Source organism: Palaemon carinicauda, chromosome 7 (assembly GCF_036898095.1).
Source record: "Palaemon carinicauda isolate YSFRI2023 chromosome 7, ASM3689809v2, whole genome shotgun sequence".
In the NCBI taxonomy this organism is placed as follows: domain Eukaryota; kingdom Metazoa; phylum Arthropoda; class Malacostraca; order Decapoda; family Palaemonidae; genus Palaemon; species Palaemon carinicauda.
In genome coordinates this window covers 80615729-80633893 of record NC_090731.1, presented here as the reverse complement: position 1 = coordinate 80633893, position 18165 = coordinate 80615729, and the positions used below count along the sequence as shown (strand labels likewise).

General features: G+C 34.4%; 1 protein-coding gene across 3 annotated transcripts in view; it reads left to right on the top strand.

Moving 5' to 3' along the window:
* Positions 1-18165, top strand: part of LOC137643945 (uncharacterized) — a 648304-nt gene that overhangs the window by 569405 nt on the left and 60734 nt on the right. For all 3 annotated transcript variants that reach the window (XM_068376721.1, XM_068376722.1, XM_068376720.1), the window contains exon 12: positions 3769-3930. In XM_068376721.1, the coding sequence (XP_068232822.1) occupies positions 3769-3930 (162 nt within the window). The remainder of the gene's footprint in view (positions 1-3768; positions 3931-18165) is intronic.

Sequence of the window (18165 nt, the reverse complement as noted above, 5' to 3'; positions counted from 1 at the left end):
TGTCCTGAAGTCCCGATATGGCACCCCCAATGAAGTACCATACGCATCAAGCTCCTCACTTGTCTGGAAAGGTGAAGCCAGGTGATCTCCTCGACCTTAGTGTCGGGCCCATTCGTTTAGAAGCCGGCCTGGACGACTGACCTGCCTGGTCAGTGAACCCGTGCACCTCTGGCTCACCGCCACCCCTCTCTCCCAAAACTCGACTCACAAAAGATTGCTGCCGGTCGGAGAGATTGAGAAGAAGAGGACCCTGGTATACCATAGTTGCAGCCAAAGTGAGAATTTTTGGGGGTGAGCCAGGCAAGAGTGCAAAGTGCCAATTAGTGCGACGACCAGGTCAACAGCCATCACGGGCATAGGACTAATCATCAAAGGAGTGCAGGTACTACTACAAATGGCCATAGTTATTCCCCCATTTTTTAGCTCAGACTAATTTTAACTTGATAGGGAACCTGGCTAATTACACTATTCGGACTGTGTGTGGTGGGATTGTGTGTAAATATTTTTCCGTTATTATTTCTTGCTTGGAGACTAGCACAGTCTCTGGGTCACATGGGCCACGTGTCCGACCCCATTTTGATTATCAATTATTTGCAGACCACGTGTCTAACCCATCATTTTTATTATTTTGAATTGCTTTTAATTTGCATTCTTTTTATTATTCCATTTTTGTGTTGTTAAGATGTCTGTTTTCTTTAAATGTAAATTTGTGAATAAATCAATATTAGGTTAATTAAACCTCTTTCGTATTTTTGCTCCCTCATTTATTTTAATGTGTGAATTGAATAGTTGATCACGGGACAAAATACCCAATATTTAAAGAGTAAACCTAAGTAAGTCTATAGGTGGTAACAGCGAGGAACTTTGCATTAATATATTTGCTTCAAAGGTAAAGATCCTTATCTTTAAACTTTTAAACTACTAATATAAGCAAAAAAAAAAGTTATTTATGAGAAAATGTAAAAAATGAAAATACAAATGTATATACTAATGTATCAAAAAACTTGCAGCAATATTTATTTAAAGATATTCTAATCCAGCATCGACGTCGTATGTATCAAAAATACGTTTTGGTCTTAGGTTAAGGATAGCATATTTTTTGTATTTTATTCTTACGTCTTGGCCTTGTTGAAGTTACTCTAGAATCATTTCAGTGCTGGTCTGCTCCATACGAAGTTTTCTTTAAAGCTTGTCCTCTGTTGGGTGGAAAATCTTCACTCTTCTATTAAGTCAACCTTGAACGGAGTTATTGATCCTTGGCAAATCGTTTGCGACTCTTTCGTGAGCTGACCATAAGTCAATTTCATACAATGGTTTTCTTCTTTCCCCTCTGAACGTTTCCCATCCATGTAGTTTCAAAATATTGTAAAAATTCTCCTAATGTTTCTTCGGTTTCTTCATCAAAAGATTCCATTAACTTATTGAACAGAGCAAACATCACAGGGAGGAACAAATGCGAGGGCCTGTATTTGCTTTATAATAAAAACATTATTGCACTCGTTATACTAGGTCTGCAATCCTAGGGCTTGGATTTTTCTCCACAAACACTGCCCGAAGTGAAAGAAGCATCCATAATTGTGGATTGCGGAAAAATTATCCTCATTTGGTTGATGGCCGAGCGTTCAAAATCAGCAGTAATGGAAACATGATCTAATTGCTGTTCATACAAAAGCTAAAAAATAATGGAATAAGTAGTCTCATCTTTGTTTTCGGTAATGCAGTACACTAACGGTAAAGTCATATTTTGATCAATAAGACCATGAATGGTATAGTTTTTTTCCATTAGGGGCCGACTTGAAAGTTCCATCAAAGAACCATCTTCTATTGGACCTCACAGTATTGAGATTCTGGGATGTTGAATATATTTTAACACAATTTTCATCAAATTATAAGAATGGCTCTCCACTTGTTGTTACAGTCAAGTTTTCAGCGCTAAAAGTTGAATTGCAAACTCTCCATATTGTCCGAGCTAGAGATTCCTTTCTAAGATGCTTTCCAACTGTGGAAACTGAAACATATTTTGTGCACTGTTTTATTATAGACGATAGAATTTCTTCAGAATGTTGAGAATGAATTTTAATCTTATCTATAACTTTTATTGCATCAATATGATAACTGTCTTGCTGATGGATACTTTATTTTCAATTTCTCTCTCTAGAATGTGTATGCAAGGATATATGACTGTAAACATTGTTATATAGTTAAAGATTAATTAGGTCATTAGATAAATGGGTACGTTATTCTATCTCTCTTTCGACACTTTTTCTGTTCGACACTGTTCATTCGACACTCTGTCCCTTCGACACTTTGTCTTTCGACACTCTTCGACATTCTGTCCGCGCACGATTAAGAACTATTCTTTACTATCTGTTACCTAGGAATTCAGTAACGGTCCCAATAAAAGACCCACTTAGTCCCATTTGGTTAAGTTTGAAAACAATGGCCTCACGATCAACACAGTGAAAAGGAGCACTAGAATAAAGACCAATCATAGAAACTTTGTGATCACAATCAAGCGATTTCTAGCATCAATGGAGATCGTAAGAAGTGCAATACATGTTTTAAGATCTTTGCGAAAGTCTAGCTTTACATTAAAAAAGGGAACAGATGATTACCTTCAACACACCTGTTTAGACATTTAGCTAAAAGATATTCAAAAACTTTGCATAATATGGAAGCTATGAAAATTGGGGGACAATCAGTAGACCTATCACTTTACCACTTTTCCAATAAGTGCAAAAAGAACCTCTTGCTAACTTTGAAGATAAAACACACAACGTAAGAGCTAAGAAATCAGCTATTTTCATAAAGAAAGGAAAAAAAATACCATTTGAATCTACACCTCCATAATCATAGAAATCCAGTAAAAGAACTTTGATTTTATGGAACTAAAACGCTATAGCGCCAGGAAAACAGGAACGAGTAAGATTGAGTTTTCATTGCTGTTTTTACAGTCAGACTCAGCGGCCAAAAAGGGTTGCCATGCTTAATACCAGTCAATTTAAAAGAGTGGAAAGCCACAACTCCTTATTTGGGATTGTCTGATACTGCTATTAGTTGTCTGATCATCAAATAAATTTTGAACTTATGTTAAGGGAGAGAAAGACAGTTTTTATGTTGCTATAATTTACTGAAAAGATTTAAGCCTGTATTTATAAAAAAAAAAATCTTTATAAAGATACGACCTCTAAAGATATCTTTCATTTTATTGATGGATTTCAATTATTAAGCAATTCAATGAAGTTTCCGTCTGCATGTATGTTTTGGTTTATTTATTGTGGTCTTCGAAGTTGTATTTTACAGTACCTTTGACCTTAGATGCTATAATTTAAAAAAAAAAAGAAAGAAAAAAAAATCAATGAATTGATTATTCCAAGAATAGCATTCATGCTCTCTAATGAAAGAACTTTCATTTTACACTAGTTTTCTCCCTTGTGATGATCTCAGATTACCATAGCTTTCAGTAGATGAGGTGTCATACTACAAATGAGTACATGATATTTTACGCACACTCATATGCTTCTGATCACAGTAACGTTAATTTCATGAATTTAGAAGTGTTTTGTCTCTCGTTTTGATGATTATATGATGAAATACTGATATTTAGAAAAATAAATCTGACTAATGTTATGATACTGTTTTTAAATTTTGTGTTTGTATGAAAATATTTTTTCTGGTTCTGTAAATTAAAATGTCACGTGATCATTGAAATATTCATGATTTAAAGGCAAAAGCACGCTGTTTATACACTATATTCTTTCGTTATAGGTTGGAGATGTAATTTTTGTTGCCGGCATGATAGGACTAATACCCGGGACTCTACAAGTTGTTCCAGGTGGAATTGAAGTCCAAGCACGTCTTGCTCTTCGTCATATATCAAGGGTTATTAAAGCAATGGCTCCTTCAGCAGACATCAGAGCCGTTGTACAGGTAGAGTACTTTTCATATAAAGGCTTTTTTTGTCTGACTTAACTGTCTAATATGGATGACTTATAGGAGAAAATTGAAACTAACGTTATTATGGGTTCAAATCCTGATGGTGGCTGATAAATTAATAGCAGGTAGCATTATACAAGAATAGGGTGAATGTAATTGAGAAGATCTGCCACTCTTGAAAGAAATAAAAATTCACACCCTAATGAAGGTGTATTTCTATTTTGACCAACTGATGTCCTTTAGTTCATTAATATCCTAATTTTATTTGATTTTTCAGGATAAATTAAAGTTTGCCTCACATCCTAATAGTCAATTTCATCAAAACAATATACAACTTATTAGGCCCCATGTTACATCCTTGATAAGAGCCATTGTAGTGAACAATATTTACATTTGAGCATTAAATGATATGAGATATGTTAGGGTAATTGGCAATCCTATTAACTTTTGAACACATACCTGTATATGACACATTCAGTCAGTGTTATTTTAACTGAATAACCTGCAGATTCTTGGAATTGCAGTCGATCTCTATTTTTTCTTAACATTTTTGCATTTATGTTTGAGATGGTTTTCCTGAGTGATTACTCCTAAAGGCCGAGTGTTATTTTTATAATGTATAGAATCCACTCCTTTCTTCTTGAATGACCTCCATTCTTAAAATTCTAACATGAATATTAATTCAATTTGGAAATTTGTTTTCATGTCTGACTACTCCTAAGATGTTTAGTAATACATCGATGATTTTTCAAAGGTTTATATATATATATATATATATATATATATATATATATATATATATACACATATATATTTATATGAATATATTAATATGCATATATATATATATATATATATATATATATTATATATATAATTATATATATATATATATATATATATATATATATATATATATGTATGTATGTATATATATATATATATATACATATATATATATATATATATATATATATATATATATATATATATATATATATATATACACACACACAATATGTTGTGTGTGTGTGTTTATATTGTTAGAAATGTTTCTCATAGTCTAACAACAATATTCAGGTCACCAAAACATGACTTTCCATGGACGACAGGAAAACAGGCTTACAACAAACTGGAGACAAAGTTAAAGTTATTTTTTGTATTTACCTGGTATGAGAGCACTTTATCATTAAAACAGACGCTAATATTTCATAAAGAAAATATTGTAAGCTTTTAATTCCGATGATGCAAATGGTTCTTTTCCTTTAAATAAGTTATATTCAAAGCGTTTACCACGTGTGCAAAAACACCTTAATTGTAACCATGTACCTTTTAAGATGTAAATGTTTCCTTCTAACTTTCCGGTTGCAAGAAGTGGTTATATGTTAGATTTCTGTGTAGCTTTTGCGTCCAAACCATGAACAGCAAATTGGCGACTTCTCATTGACTGAAGATGCCTGACACCACCATCTCTCCTGATAAAATCACTGCCGATGCCTCCTTCCACCTACCACCTTTCACAACACACAATCCAGAGACCAGGTTCTTTAACATATAAAATATTTTCAGGTCAAATAAGATCGCATTTTTGGCACAAACAGCTAACACCATACTGTAATTCCTACCTTATGACGTCTTCAATCAAATAGCAGAATGATGAGCCGAGCCAGACACCACCATCACATAAAATACTCCGAAGGCCCAACATTCAAAGCTAGAGAATTTATGGACAACTTATGAATGGCTATGTGAGATGAACAGCCCTCACACGTCTACAAGCAACTCCAACTACACCATGCCCTCACAAGGATTTCCTACAAATAGCTGTTGAGATTCAAATTCCCTAAACTCGTGTAGCAGTGGTTGTCACACCCTCGACCTAAAAGTAATGAAGAGACAGAGGACGAACCAGATTCCCTTGATGCTACCATACACCATTCGAGGAACAGCAATCAGAGCTTACAGCCTAACAAACCAAAGGGCCTTTGTTCCTTCCATTGGAGGTATGGGAGTGAGGTTCAAAAGTGTAAGCAAGGTTGCATTCTCTAGAAATACATGCAGCAGGGCTACAGCAGTGACAGCTGGATTGGTTGCCTTATACAGGGAAATGAGTCTGTCTTTTGTCTTTTGCTGTTTATCTTTCAGGGAAAAAAAAAACACCTTTACGTGTTTTTACATCTCTGATGAGATATCTGACACTGAATTCCATGTTAATACGAGCACATTCGTCCCAGCCACTTTTTCATATGTCCACTGCAAATGATGCCTTGCTACAGATATATGGAACCAGAAACATGGAAGCTTGAGCAAACCATAAAGTTGGACATTCATCATTGCAGACATCACCTTCACACTACTTGGAGCTGGTAGATATATCCAGACATCAACTCATTCAGAAACACCCAAATAGCCGCCATCGCTCCAAGGGCAGCAATAAGCTCCATATTAGGACCAGGAATCTCTTCAGGAATTTTCCAAGGTATTCAAAGACAATCTCCAGCATGACCTCACGTGCCCTACATAATATCACATCAAACATATCGACCGAGGGACCCTCAATGCATGCACGTTTCAGTCAGGTAGCTCCAAACCAACTAGCTCAGATGAAGCAATCATTCTAGGACATGGAGCAGACAAAAATCTGGTAGAATGCCTATAGGCGGCCATGCAGGGACTACCGAGACTTAACGTTCAAACAATACCCGACAAGTACCCCCTACCTAACATCATAGACATAATTATTTGAAAGATGCTGCCATGGGCCTTTTTTTTTTTTTTTTTTGCATACAACATGACCAATTATGCTCGTTACCTGTCAGTATACTCTTTTGAGATGGTACACCTACCAAGTACCCACTACAGTGCAATTGTCTTGCTTGTAAATGGCTGCATTGCAATCCAGCACAGTACCTGTGCACCAGACAATTAATAAAACAATTGACTGGGACTCGAAGACTAAGGAGGAATTGTAGGCATTGGCCTCAACTGGGGAGCAGTCCAACGATAAATCTTGACAGCTTATAAAAGACCCAAAACCCTGCAGACCTGTAGAGAAAAGGTAAGGCTAATGATACTGAAAGCATGCGCTGCAGAGATTCCAACTTCCCACAAATGAAGATGGGTGAAGTTGATTTGCACAAAGTTATAACCATAATTGAGAGCTTGTTGAGCACCTTCACACCAAGGCTGGCATTACGGTACGGTATAGAGTACAGCACGGTTCAATTGATATATAGTCTAAAGGTACAGTATGGAATTACTGTACGATAATCTTGCCTAAGTTGCCTTGCGTTATAATTCAGGTATGGAAAAATTGGCTAAATTCCGTACCGCATCGTACCTTAGGCTTAGCTATATCACTAATCAATTACTATTTCATATTTGGCCACTTTGGTGACTGCACAAATAGATCTTGAGGATACTGGGGATTTCAATTCGTAATATACCATGCATATATGTATGTCTGGAATTACACAGTTGATATGTCTGTGTGATTTTTTATGTATAACATAAAAAACATTTTCACCACATTATATAATATAATATTGTTCATTCGCCGTTTCCACTATAATTGATTATGAATGGGCCTTATGCCCAGAACTGATCATGTTATTGGGTGAAACAGTCTGTTTTTTAATTGTTATAGGCATGCAACCCAAAGCAGCAGTAATATATATATATATATATATATATATATATATATATATATATATATATATATATATATATATATATATATATATATATATCTTTATATTCAGTTTCTGGAACTTTCTGTTGAAATTATTTTTATCCTATGCAGACTGAACAATTATATATAGGTAAAAAAGAATAATGATTTATAGTCAGTTATCAGCCGGCAATTTTTGCATTTACAAAATAAAAGAAAGAATCCCCGATATCTTTTTTTATTACAAATTATTTGACTTATGAACATATAAGAAATTCAACCTCTTGTTAAATTTTATGACAACTGGAAGTAGAGTATATTTTGTCGAGTGTTGATTCGTATAACAACGAAGAGGCATAATCTTTGTAAATTAAACATGCACCTTACTTGGAATTCGAACTATACATACACACAAACATACACACATATACAGTATATACACATAACAAAAAGATCAAATGCAGCCATTTCTAGTCCACTGTTGGACAAAGTCCTCAGGCGTCTCCTTATTCATGTCTATGTTAGGCCAGTTTTCATTACCAATTTGGCTAACTGTGGAATGGTGATGGTAGGAGAATTTTGTCTTATCGCTCATAGCAAACCAACCTTGTATGGCTAGCCCTAACTAATACAGTTTTGCTGATCCTGGCGTTACATAAACTTTTTCACCACGTTAAGATATCTCCACTCAGAAAGGAATATATATATATATATATATATATATATATATATATATATATATATATATATATATGTATATATATATATATATTGTTACGACTAGCGAATTACGTAAATTCCCAAGCTCCCAAACTCACCTTTTTTTATATTACATTATATGATACATAAGAGAATACATCAGAGCTCTGAGAATAATACGCAACTCCAAGAGGTTGATGTATATGAACACTGAATATCTAATGGTGTCTTTACGTTACACTCAAAACAAATACTGGGTGATTATTTTACTTTTAACGGGAACTATTCTAAAACCAACCTCTTACTTCGGTTTTAAGTCAGGGAACGAGCAAGTTACTGAGTTGATTATTGGTGATCGAAATAATACACACTGCAAAAATATATATATTCTATAAAAATAACTATTCCACAGTAATACCAAGAATATATCACTCGAAATTTAAATCTGAACTAGACCTTAGACTAAGACACAATGACACTTCAAAAATTATGCAATCACTTGTTTCACTAGAAATTAATTTATGAAAATATTCAATTTTGAGAATTAATGAAAAAATTTGACACTTAAACACTATAGAAAAATCAATTTTACACTTACGTGTACGTAACTGTTACTCTTACGTACTTAGTGCTCACCCAAGGTTACCGAATGGTTAAGCAAGAATAAATGCACTTCACTGTTTTACTAAATCACACAGCGCCAGGCACAAATAATCTAATAATTTTACAATATAAACTGTACTCGCATATACACTGCACTTCTTTGAACTTAAACCACAGAAATTCCAATGTTTGAACAAACACTATACACATTTGAGAAAAAACACTATACACATTTGAGTGAAAACACTATGCACATTTGAGAGGACATATGTAGTGGCTGGATAGATGCTGGTGAGAGGACTGGCGGAAGCACAGATCTTGTGGAATGTCAGGCATAATCTCTCTCTCCTATGCAATCGAATGCCCTTATATGCATCCTAATTCATTCAAGAAACTTCTAGTTCAATCCAGCAATGCATTCTCGCAGCGTGGGGCAGGTCCTAACAGGCCCTCACGACGTCAATGTTCCCAACTTGGCAGTTTTAAGAGGATTCTATCGTCGCCTGAGGAGGCAACCTTCTCAGCTAACTCCACCCACCTCCTCTCAGAACATGAAAAAATCAAAGGAAAATTTTGTCGAGAACCTTCATTTATACCTTGCGTTTGTCATACATACCGTTTTACAAGGTTACATAAGATTTCGTAACCAAACTATGTCAAATAAAAATTAATTCTTTGCAATAACGTAAATTTACATTTAGAGAACTGAATGAAAATATAACTAAATGAATGACGAAAGTCTTATGTATTTTACATACATATACTTAATCCTACATCTTTTAAATACACAAATGAAACACGCGAATGAAATAATCTACTCATGTTAGACCAGCCTCGTAAGAATATATATATATATATATATATATATATATATATATATATATATATATATATATATATATATATATATATATATATATATATATATATATATATATATATATATATATATATATATATATATATATATATATATATATATATATATATATATATATATATATATATATATATATATATATATATATATATATATATGTTACAGTGAATCTGTATAATCAGGGAATATATATATTCTCTGATATTTTCAGGGAATGTGCATAATGTCTAATTCACTCAGAGGATATGTATATTCCCTGAAATTTTTAGTGAATATACATATTCCCTGATTATTCGGCCTTTTTATTATACAGATTCCCTGAATCGTGTTTGGTATGAAAGAACAATGAAATAGATAGCTGAAACGATAAACAAAGCCTTGTTTTCACAATGTAAACTTGTATGGTATGGTAGAATAATGGAATAAATCACTAAAAACAGTAATACACTTCTGTAATATTTTATTTATCACATAAAACACTTGGATGTAACAAAATTTATTATGAACAGAAAATAAAACTTATCTGTCACAAAATACTCATTTAAAATAAAACTAGTAAAAAAAATAATAAGGATTGTTCTAATATTTAGAACGAAGCCTTGTTTTCACAATGCAAACTTGCATGACATCGTGAGTTGCATTTAACTTTCAGCTTAAAACATTTACATCGATTTGTTTGACAACGTTTTGAACCAGCACAGTTGCATTTGGCGAAACCTTGACCACCTGACTTCGACTCTTGCTGCACAGCAGTTCGAAGCGAAACAATCCTATCGGTTGTCACATGGTCTTTTGAATACAGTTCATACGTACATAGCAGTTTAAGTTCTGTAATAACACAAGCAGTAAACTCTGATCCGTTGTCACTTTGTAGAATTTCCGGTGCACCAAGTAAAAGAAAAATATCCAACAGCTGATACGCAACTTCTGCAGCACGTTTTGATGTGAGAGGTCTCAATACACAGAACATTGTAAGATGATCTTGGTAGACCATTATCCACTTAAAGTTGCCTTGCTTCATCGCCTGCATGTCTACAAGGTCAACTTGTGATCTGGAGCCAAAGTTCTTTGTCAGAATAGGTCGAACAACAGTCCCTTTGGTTGCTGGTCCCTTACGTTTACGCTGACATTCGATGCACCAGTGATTTGTAAATAGATATTGCATCATGGGTAATGTTGGCATATTTTTTAGATAATTCCTTTACCATCTTATCGCGCCCTCCGTGGCCAGTTGCAATATGAGCACGCTTAATAATGTCGAATGTATCCTCCAATGTAGCAAAATAGATAGGATCTTCATTGGCAGTCTGTCTTCTAATCAATTTGAGAACATCACCACACTTGAGGATCTCATACTTCTTCAGAAGGTAGTATTCATGAGGCGTCTTTTTGCCTGACTTGTCAATTGCTGTCAGTTCTGAAATAATTTCATTATACTGTTCTTTTGAAAGCAAGACAGATTTCTTTCCTTCACTTCTTTGGAATAATTCTTCCCGAAAATGTGCTTCTAAATCACGCTCAGTTGGATTTGCCATGGTGTTGACAGTAGGAAGGATGGCGTATGACTGGTGAGTTAAATTTTGCCTGACCTGTTGAGGGGGGGGGGTATAGCACCGGAGTTGGAAGGTGGTAATTAGATGGACTCCTACCATGGTTCGCTTGTTCAGTGGTTTACATTGTGTTTACATTCAAGTTTACATTGTGGAAACATGGTTTTGTTTATCGTTTCAGCTATTTATTTCATTGTTCTTTCATACCAAACACGATTCAGGGAATCTGTATAATAATAAGGCCGAATAATCAGGGAATATGTATATTCACTAAAAATTTCAGGGAATATACATATCCTCTGAGTGAATCAGACATTATGCACATTCCCTGAAAATATCAGAAAATATATATATTCCCTGATTATACAGATTCACAGTAACACACACACACACACACACACACACACATATATATATATATATATATATATATATATATATATATATATATATATATACATTTACTTAATATACCATACATATTTAGAATGTCTTGTCCTAAATAATCACCTACAGTATAGATCCATTTTGGGATTAGATATGAACTTTTATTGTGTCAGAGAAATTAAGGCGTGCAAACAGAACATTGCACCTTTTATTGGCCATATGTGATATGACCTTCATTTACGCTGTTACTTAAGTCTGATTGGTAAATCCTTCAGTCATATTAGTGTATCACTGTTGATTTTTACCGAAATTTACCATCTTTATTTTGCTTTGTTATCCCCCCATAAGAATAAAGAAGTATTTGTAAGTCGACAATTCTTATTTCGGTTGGTACTTATTCCAAGCATTTACCAGGTGTGTAGAAACACACCTTGACTGTAATTGTGTATCCTCGAGGAGTTCTTACAAATGGAAAATTAGGTCCACCCGGGCCACACAGCAGAATCCACTCAACCACCCATAGCAGGGACTGCCAAGCATCCCCAACCTTTAAGCGATGAAAAGGCAAAGGCAAGCCCTTTCAAGGAACAAGTGTTTTATCAAAGAGCCATCACACCAGAGCATACGGCCCAACAAACCAAAGGGCCTCCGTGTTTCTTCCATTGGAAGTTTGGGAGTAAGGCTCAAAAGAGTGAGGAAGCGTGCAAGCTCACATAAAAAACATACAGCAGGCCAACCATCTAACCATCAATGATGTCCAGACTTGTTGCCTCATAAAGAGAAATTATTCTGTCTTTCACCGTTTTTCTTTCAGGAAGCGAAAAAAGACTTCCACGTGTTTCTACATCATCGATGAGATGTCCTATGTGGAATTCCTATTTGATATAGATGTATGCAAATTGTTCATCCAAGCCACCCAGAACAAATGATTGAATCTGTCCCCAAATACCCTCCTTGTGTCTACCAAAAACAGTGCGTTGCTAGAGATAAATGGAACCAGAAACGGTGAAGGAGCGTTCACCGGCAAACAGTACAGTTAGATATTCATCACTGCAGATCTCACCTTCACATTACTTGGAGCAGGTATTCTGAAGGCACAAAGCATTCGGGTAAATATATTTAGACAGCAACACAGTTAGAGAGATATCCCTATAGACCCCATCACTCCAAGGGCAGCAACAAGCTCCACATTGGGACCAGAAATCTCTTGCCTCCTGTAGGAGTTTTCCAAAGTATTCAAGGACGACCTCCAGCATGCCCTACAAAAGACCACAGAAAATATCATATCATCACATAGGGACCTCTAGTGCTTGCATGTTTCAGATGGGTAACATCCAGACAAACTAGCCCACACAAGTAATTATTCTAGGACATGGAAAAGGCAGGAATCTGCCAGAAAGCCTCAACTCATTTGACATCTTCCCTCCACATGGTATCTAAATAAGACAGCACATGACAGCCCTGTGGGGAATACCGGCTATTTAACGTTCAAACAGTACCAGACAGATACCCACTACTTAACATCAATGACGAAACTAATCAGCTCGAAATGGCAAAAATATTCTTGAAAATCGATCTCACGAAAGGGTATCATCAAGTCCTGGTGGTGAAAAATGGATTAAAAAAGACACTAATCATCAACTCGTTCGGGACATATAATTACAAAAATATCAGCCTTCAAAACGGAGTGCCTCTTTTCAAAGCTGTATGTAAGACAACTTGAAAGAATTACTTTGCTGTGCCGTGTACAGCGACAGCATGCTGATTTTCAGCCCCTACTATAAATAGTATTGCAAAGACTCAAAAGAAGACTTCAAGAGCCTCAGAAAAAAATTGGTTAATGGTCCGACAAGACAAATGTGAATGGGGGAAAAATAAATTTAAATTTCTCGGTCATTGAATGAGTCCTAAAATTGTTAAAACCTCAGGCAAAGGTCCAAACCGTTATCAATTTCTCAAGGCCAGGAAACATTAAAGCACTACAAGAGTTTTGTGGTATGATCAATTACTATCATCATTTTAAACCCTTATATGAATGCATAAAGGAAAATCCAAAACATTGTGATCATTAGATAAGCAAGAAACGACATTTCAATAAGCAAAAAAAAAGAAAAAAAAAAAAAAAAACCTTGGGTCTGCTGCAACACTAGTATTTCCTCTCTTCAATAGGTAGAACAGCTTGTTGAACCAAGCCCCAGGCACCTGTTGGAATACTACCATTAGAGAGTTATTGGATCCTTTGACTGTCCAGATAGTATTACATTGGGTCTTTCTCTGGTTACAGCTCACTTTTCATTTGCCTACACATACACCAAATAGTCTGGCCAATTTCTTTACACATTCTCCTCTCTCCTCATACACCTCACAGCAGTAAGATAACCAAGCAATTCTTCTTCACTCAAGGGGTTAACTACTGTACTATGATTGCTCAGTGGCTACTTTCCACTTGGTAAGGGTTGAAGAGAATCTTTATCCATGGTAAGCAACTCTTCTAGGACGTTAATTCGTGCTGCATTCCTCTGTGCAATGAATTGTAATGAATGTAGAAATATTTTCCAGACATGAGTAATACAACCCCGTCTCGGTCTCCAGTCCCCAGTGGCAGTGGAACAACTGCTCAAGGTGGTGGGCAGTTACATCCCACTGCAAGGGCTGGTAAAAATCTCTGAACCTGAACAGGCCACCTATGGAAACTGAACCTTGCGACATACAATGATCAGTATCCTGTCTAGGGAAGAAGATCTTGTTGTGTTACTAGAAGAGCTGACAGAATTAAATTGGGATATCATAGAATTTAGTGAAATTAGAAGAACTGGGGAATCTTATATAGAGTTAAAAGGGGCCGTATATTTTGCTTTAGAGGACATGAAAGGAATTAAGAAAATGAAGTGGATATTCTGATCAACAAAAATCTTGCAAGTAACATAGAAGATTTTTTTAGTACTAGTGATAAAATCGCAGGATTAATTATCAAACTAAATAAAAAGTATAAACTGAAGATCATTCAAACATATACATCTACAACATCCCATACAGAGGAAGAAATGGAAACTTTTTATTAAGATCTGGGTATATCTATGAGAAACATAAGACTAAATTTACATTTGTTTTGGGTGATTTCAATGCTAAAGTAGATCAAAAGAAGAGAGGAGAATCAACACTGATTAAATTTGGAATTGAACAAGGATTGACAGAGGAGACATGCCTATAAAATTTACTGAAACAAACAATCTTAGAATTATGAACAATTTTATATGAAAAGTTATATAGAAAATGAACATGGAGAACCCCAAATTAGGAAACAAAAAAAAAACAAAATAGATTTTGGTTGCATTGAAAAGGTTGATTTAATTAAAGATGTAACATTGTTAAATAAATTAAAATCAAGCGACCGTAGGGTGGTGAGAGATGTAAAATTAGTATAGATCTAAGGAAAGAAAGAGAAAAACTAATTTGAAGAAGGAAAATAAATGCTCGTGTAATAAGAGAAAATTCTGATGAGTTTAGTTTAGCAATACAAAATAGGTACTCCCAGTTACATGATGAAATGGAGGCAACTAAAGAAGAAAGGAACAGTAATTTCACAAAATGTTTATTGGAATAATTACAAGAGATACGTGGAAAAAGTTCTTAAACAAGATCAAGGAAAACTATCATGAAAGACTAAACCTAATAAAGAAAAGATTGGAAATTAAGATAAAATTCAAGAGAGATGAAATAGAATTAGCAGAACTACCCAAAACAATAAGCAAACTAAAAACCCAAGACATACGTAAACACAATCAGACCTAAACTGAGGAAACACTAATTAAAGGAAGAAGCATCAAATTGCAGAAAAAGGAGAGTAGAACACGGTGCCAACAGATGCTTGCTTTAAAAGATGAAAATGGAAATATTATCAACAAAAGATGTGGAGTGATAAAAATTGTAGAGTTCTATACAATGCCATACAATAATGATATAAGAACTAAGTTTGCTAATAGAAATAATGAAACATCAGATCCAGTGCCAAACTCACCAGTATGAGAGGTAAATAAAGCATTAAAAGGCATGAAAAGGGGCAAAGCGGCAGGAAAAGATAGCCTAACAATTTATTTAATAATAGGTGGAGGAGATTTCATACTAGTAAAACTCGCAGAATTTTGCACAAAATGTCCGTTATATTGCTCTATACCTACAGCTTGGAAAAATTATATCATTATACTAATTCACAAAAAGGGAGACAAAAGATCTGAAAAGTTACCGCCCAATAAGTTTACTGTCAGTATTATATAGAATATTTATAAAGATCATATTAGTCCGAAAAGAAAGACAGCTAGATTTTAATCAATCACGAAAGCAAGCAGGCTTTAGAAGTGGGTATTTAACAACAGACCATATCCATGTAATTAACCAGCTAAAGGAAACATCAACAGAATATAACCAACCAATTTATATGGCCGTTATAGAGTATGAGAAAACTTCAACAGTAATGAAAGCACTTCAAAGAAATAGATGAATCTTACATTAAAGCACTTGAAGATATCTATACAGGAAGTACAGTCATCGTAAAACTACATAAAGATAGTGAGTAAATTGGGACTGAGAAAGGAATTCAAACAGGGAGACCCTATCTCTCCCAAATTTAACACCATGCCTATAAGAAGTTTTTAAAAATTTAGATTGGTAAAATGTAGGAATTAACATTAATTGGGAATACCTTAATAACTTGAGATTTGCAGAGGATATAGTTGTGTTTAGTGAATCATGGAAGGAATAGCAAAAGATGTTAGAAAAAAATTACCATCTATACAAATGAGCTTATTTACAGTAGGACGGAAGGTGAATTATGAGTAAAACTAAAATAATATTCAATGAAAATGCCAACCAACAGCAAATAAGAGTTATGGACTAGAGATCGTTAATTAATATACATACTTAGAACAGACAGTAAGTGTTTCCCCAGAACATGAGACCAAAATTAAAAGAAGCATAAGCATGTGATGGACAGCTTTTGATAAACAAAATGATATTAGGCAAAGTATTATGCCATTTCCTCTGAAAAGAAGAGTATTTAATCACATGATCCTACCAGCATTAACTGATGCATCAGAAACTTGGAGCATTACGAAAGCCTTAGAATACAAGCCAGTAACAACTCAAAGAGCAATGGAATGAATAATGATGGGAATGACAATAAGACAGAAAAAGAGCAACATGGATACGAGAGCAAATAAAGTAGAGGATATTCTAACAACATGTAAAAGAAAGAAATAGACATGGGGTGGACCGATAATGAGAATGACAGATAATAGATGGGCATTAACAAAAACAGAATAGGTCCCTAGAGATTGCAAAAGAAACAGGGGAAGGAAGAGAAGACGATTGATTGACAAGCTAAGAAAACTTGAGGATATAGACTGGCATAGAAATACCATAAACAAACGTGAATAGAAAGAAATATCTGAGGTCTTTGTCCTGCTTCCTGCTGTGGACTAGTAACAGCTGATTATGATATATATATATATATATATATATATATATATATATATATATATATATTGTATATATATTTATATATACAATATATATATATATTGTATATACATTTATATCTACAATATATATATATATATATATATATATATATATATATATATATATATATATATATATATATATATATAGTAATACCTTGAGATAAGGGTATAAATTATTCCTGGGTCCAGCTTTTAAGTAAATTTTTCATATCATAATTCAATTTTTCCCATAAAAAATAACTGAACAAATTTTTATTTGTTGCAGCCTCCTAAAAACACCCAAAATAATTATAATAACGATGGATAAAACATGTTTTTAATTTCTATGCTGTACTGTATAGACATAGTGTACACACACAAAAAATGATAAATTGATTACTGAGATAAGAAATAAAATGTGATTTTATTATGAGATCTTACCTTCAAGAGGCGATAGTGTTTAACGACGAAGTGTGCGGAGGACGAGAAGAAGGGAAGGAAAGAGAGTTGTCCAGTACAGTACCGTATTAATACTGTTCCTTACATATAGCATAACACTTAAGTTTAAAATTAAGTTTGAACCTACCTTTTTTTTTTAATCTTTTTATTCTTTTCTATTTTTTCTTTACTTTTTTAAATCATCTACTGTATGTACTCTGCTCATAATGGTGCACCAACTAACACATGCCAACTCCACGCTCATGTGTCTCAATAATTTCATTCTTCATTTCCATCGTCATCAGGAATTTTTACAAAGAATGTTCACAAAAACAGTGAAAATCATGTAACTACTGCAATCACATCACGGAGGATGTGTGCTGAAGGTGACGACCACGTGAACTGAATAAGTGATGTGGGCCATGCGGCCTTAGAGCGCTCCCAAATGCTTGGCCATCTAGTGTGAGCATCTGTAAGCGAGTTCGTATCTAAATGCAAAATTTT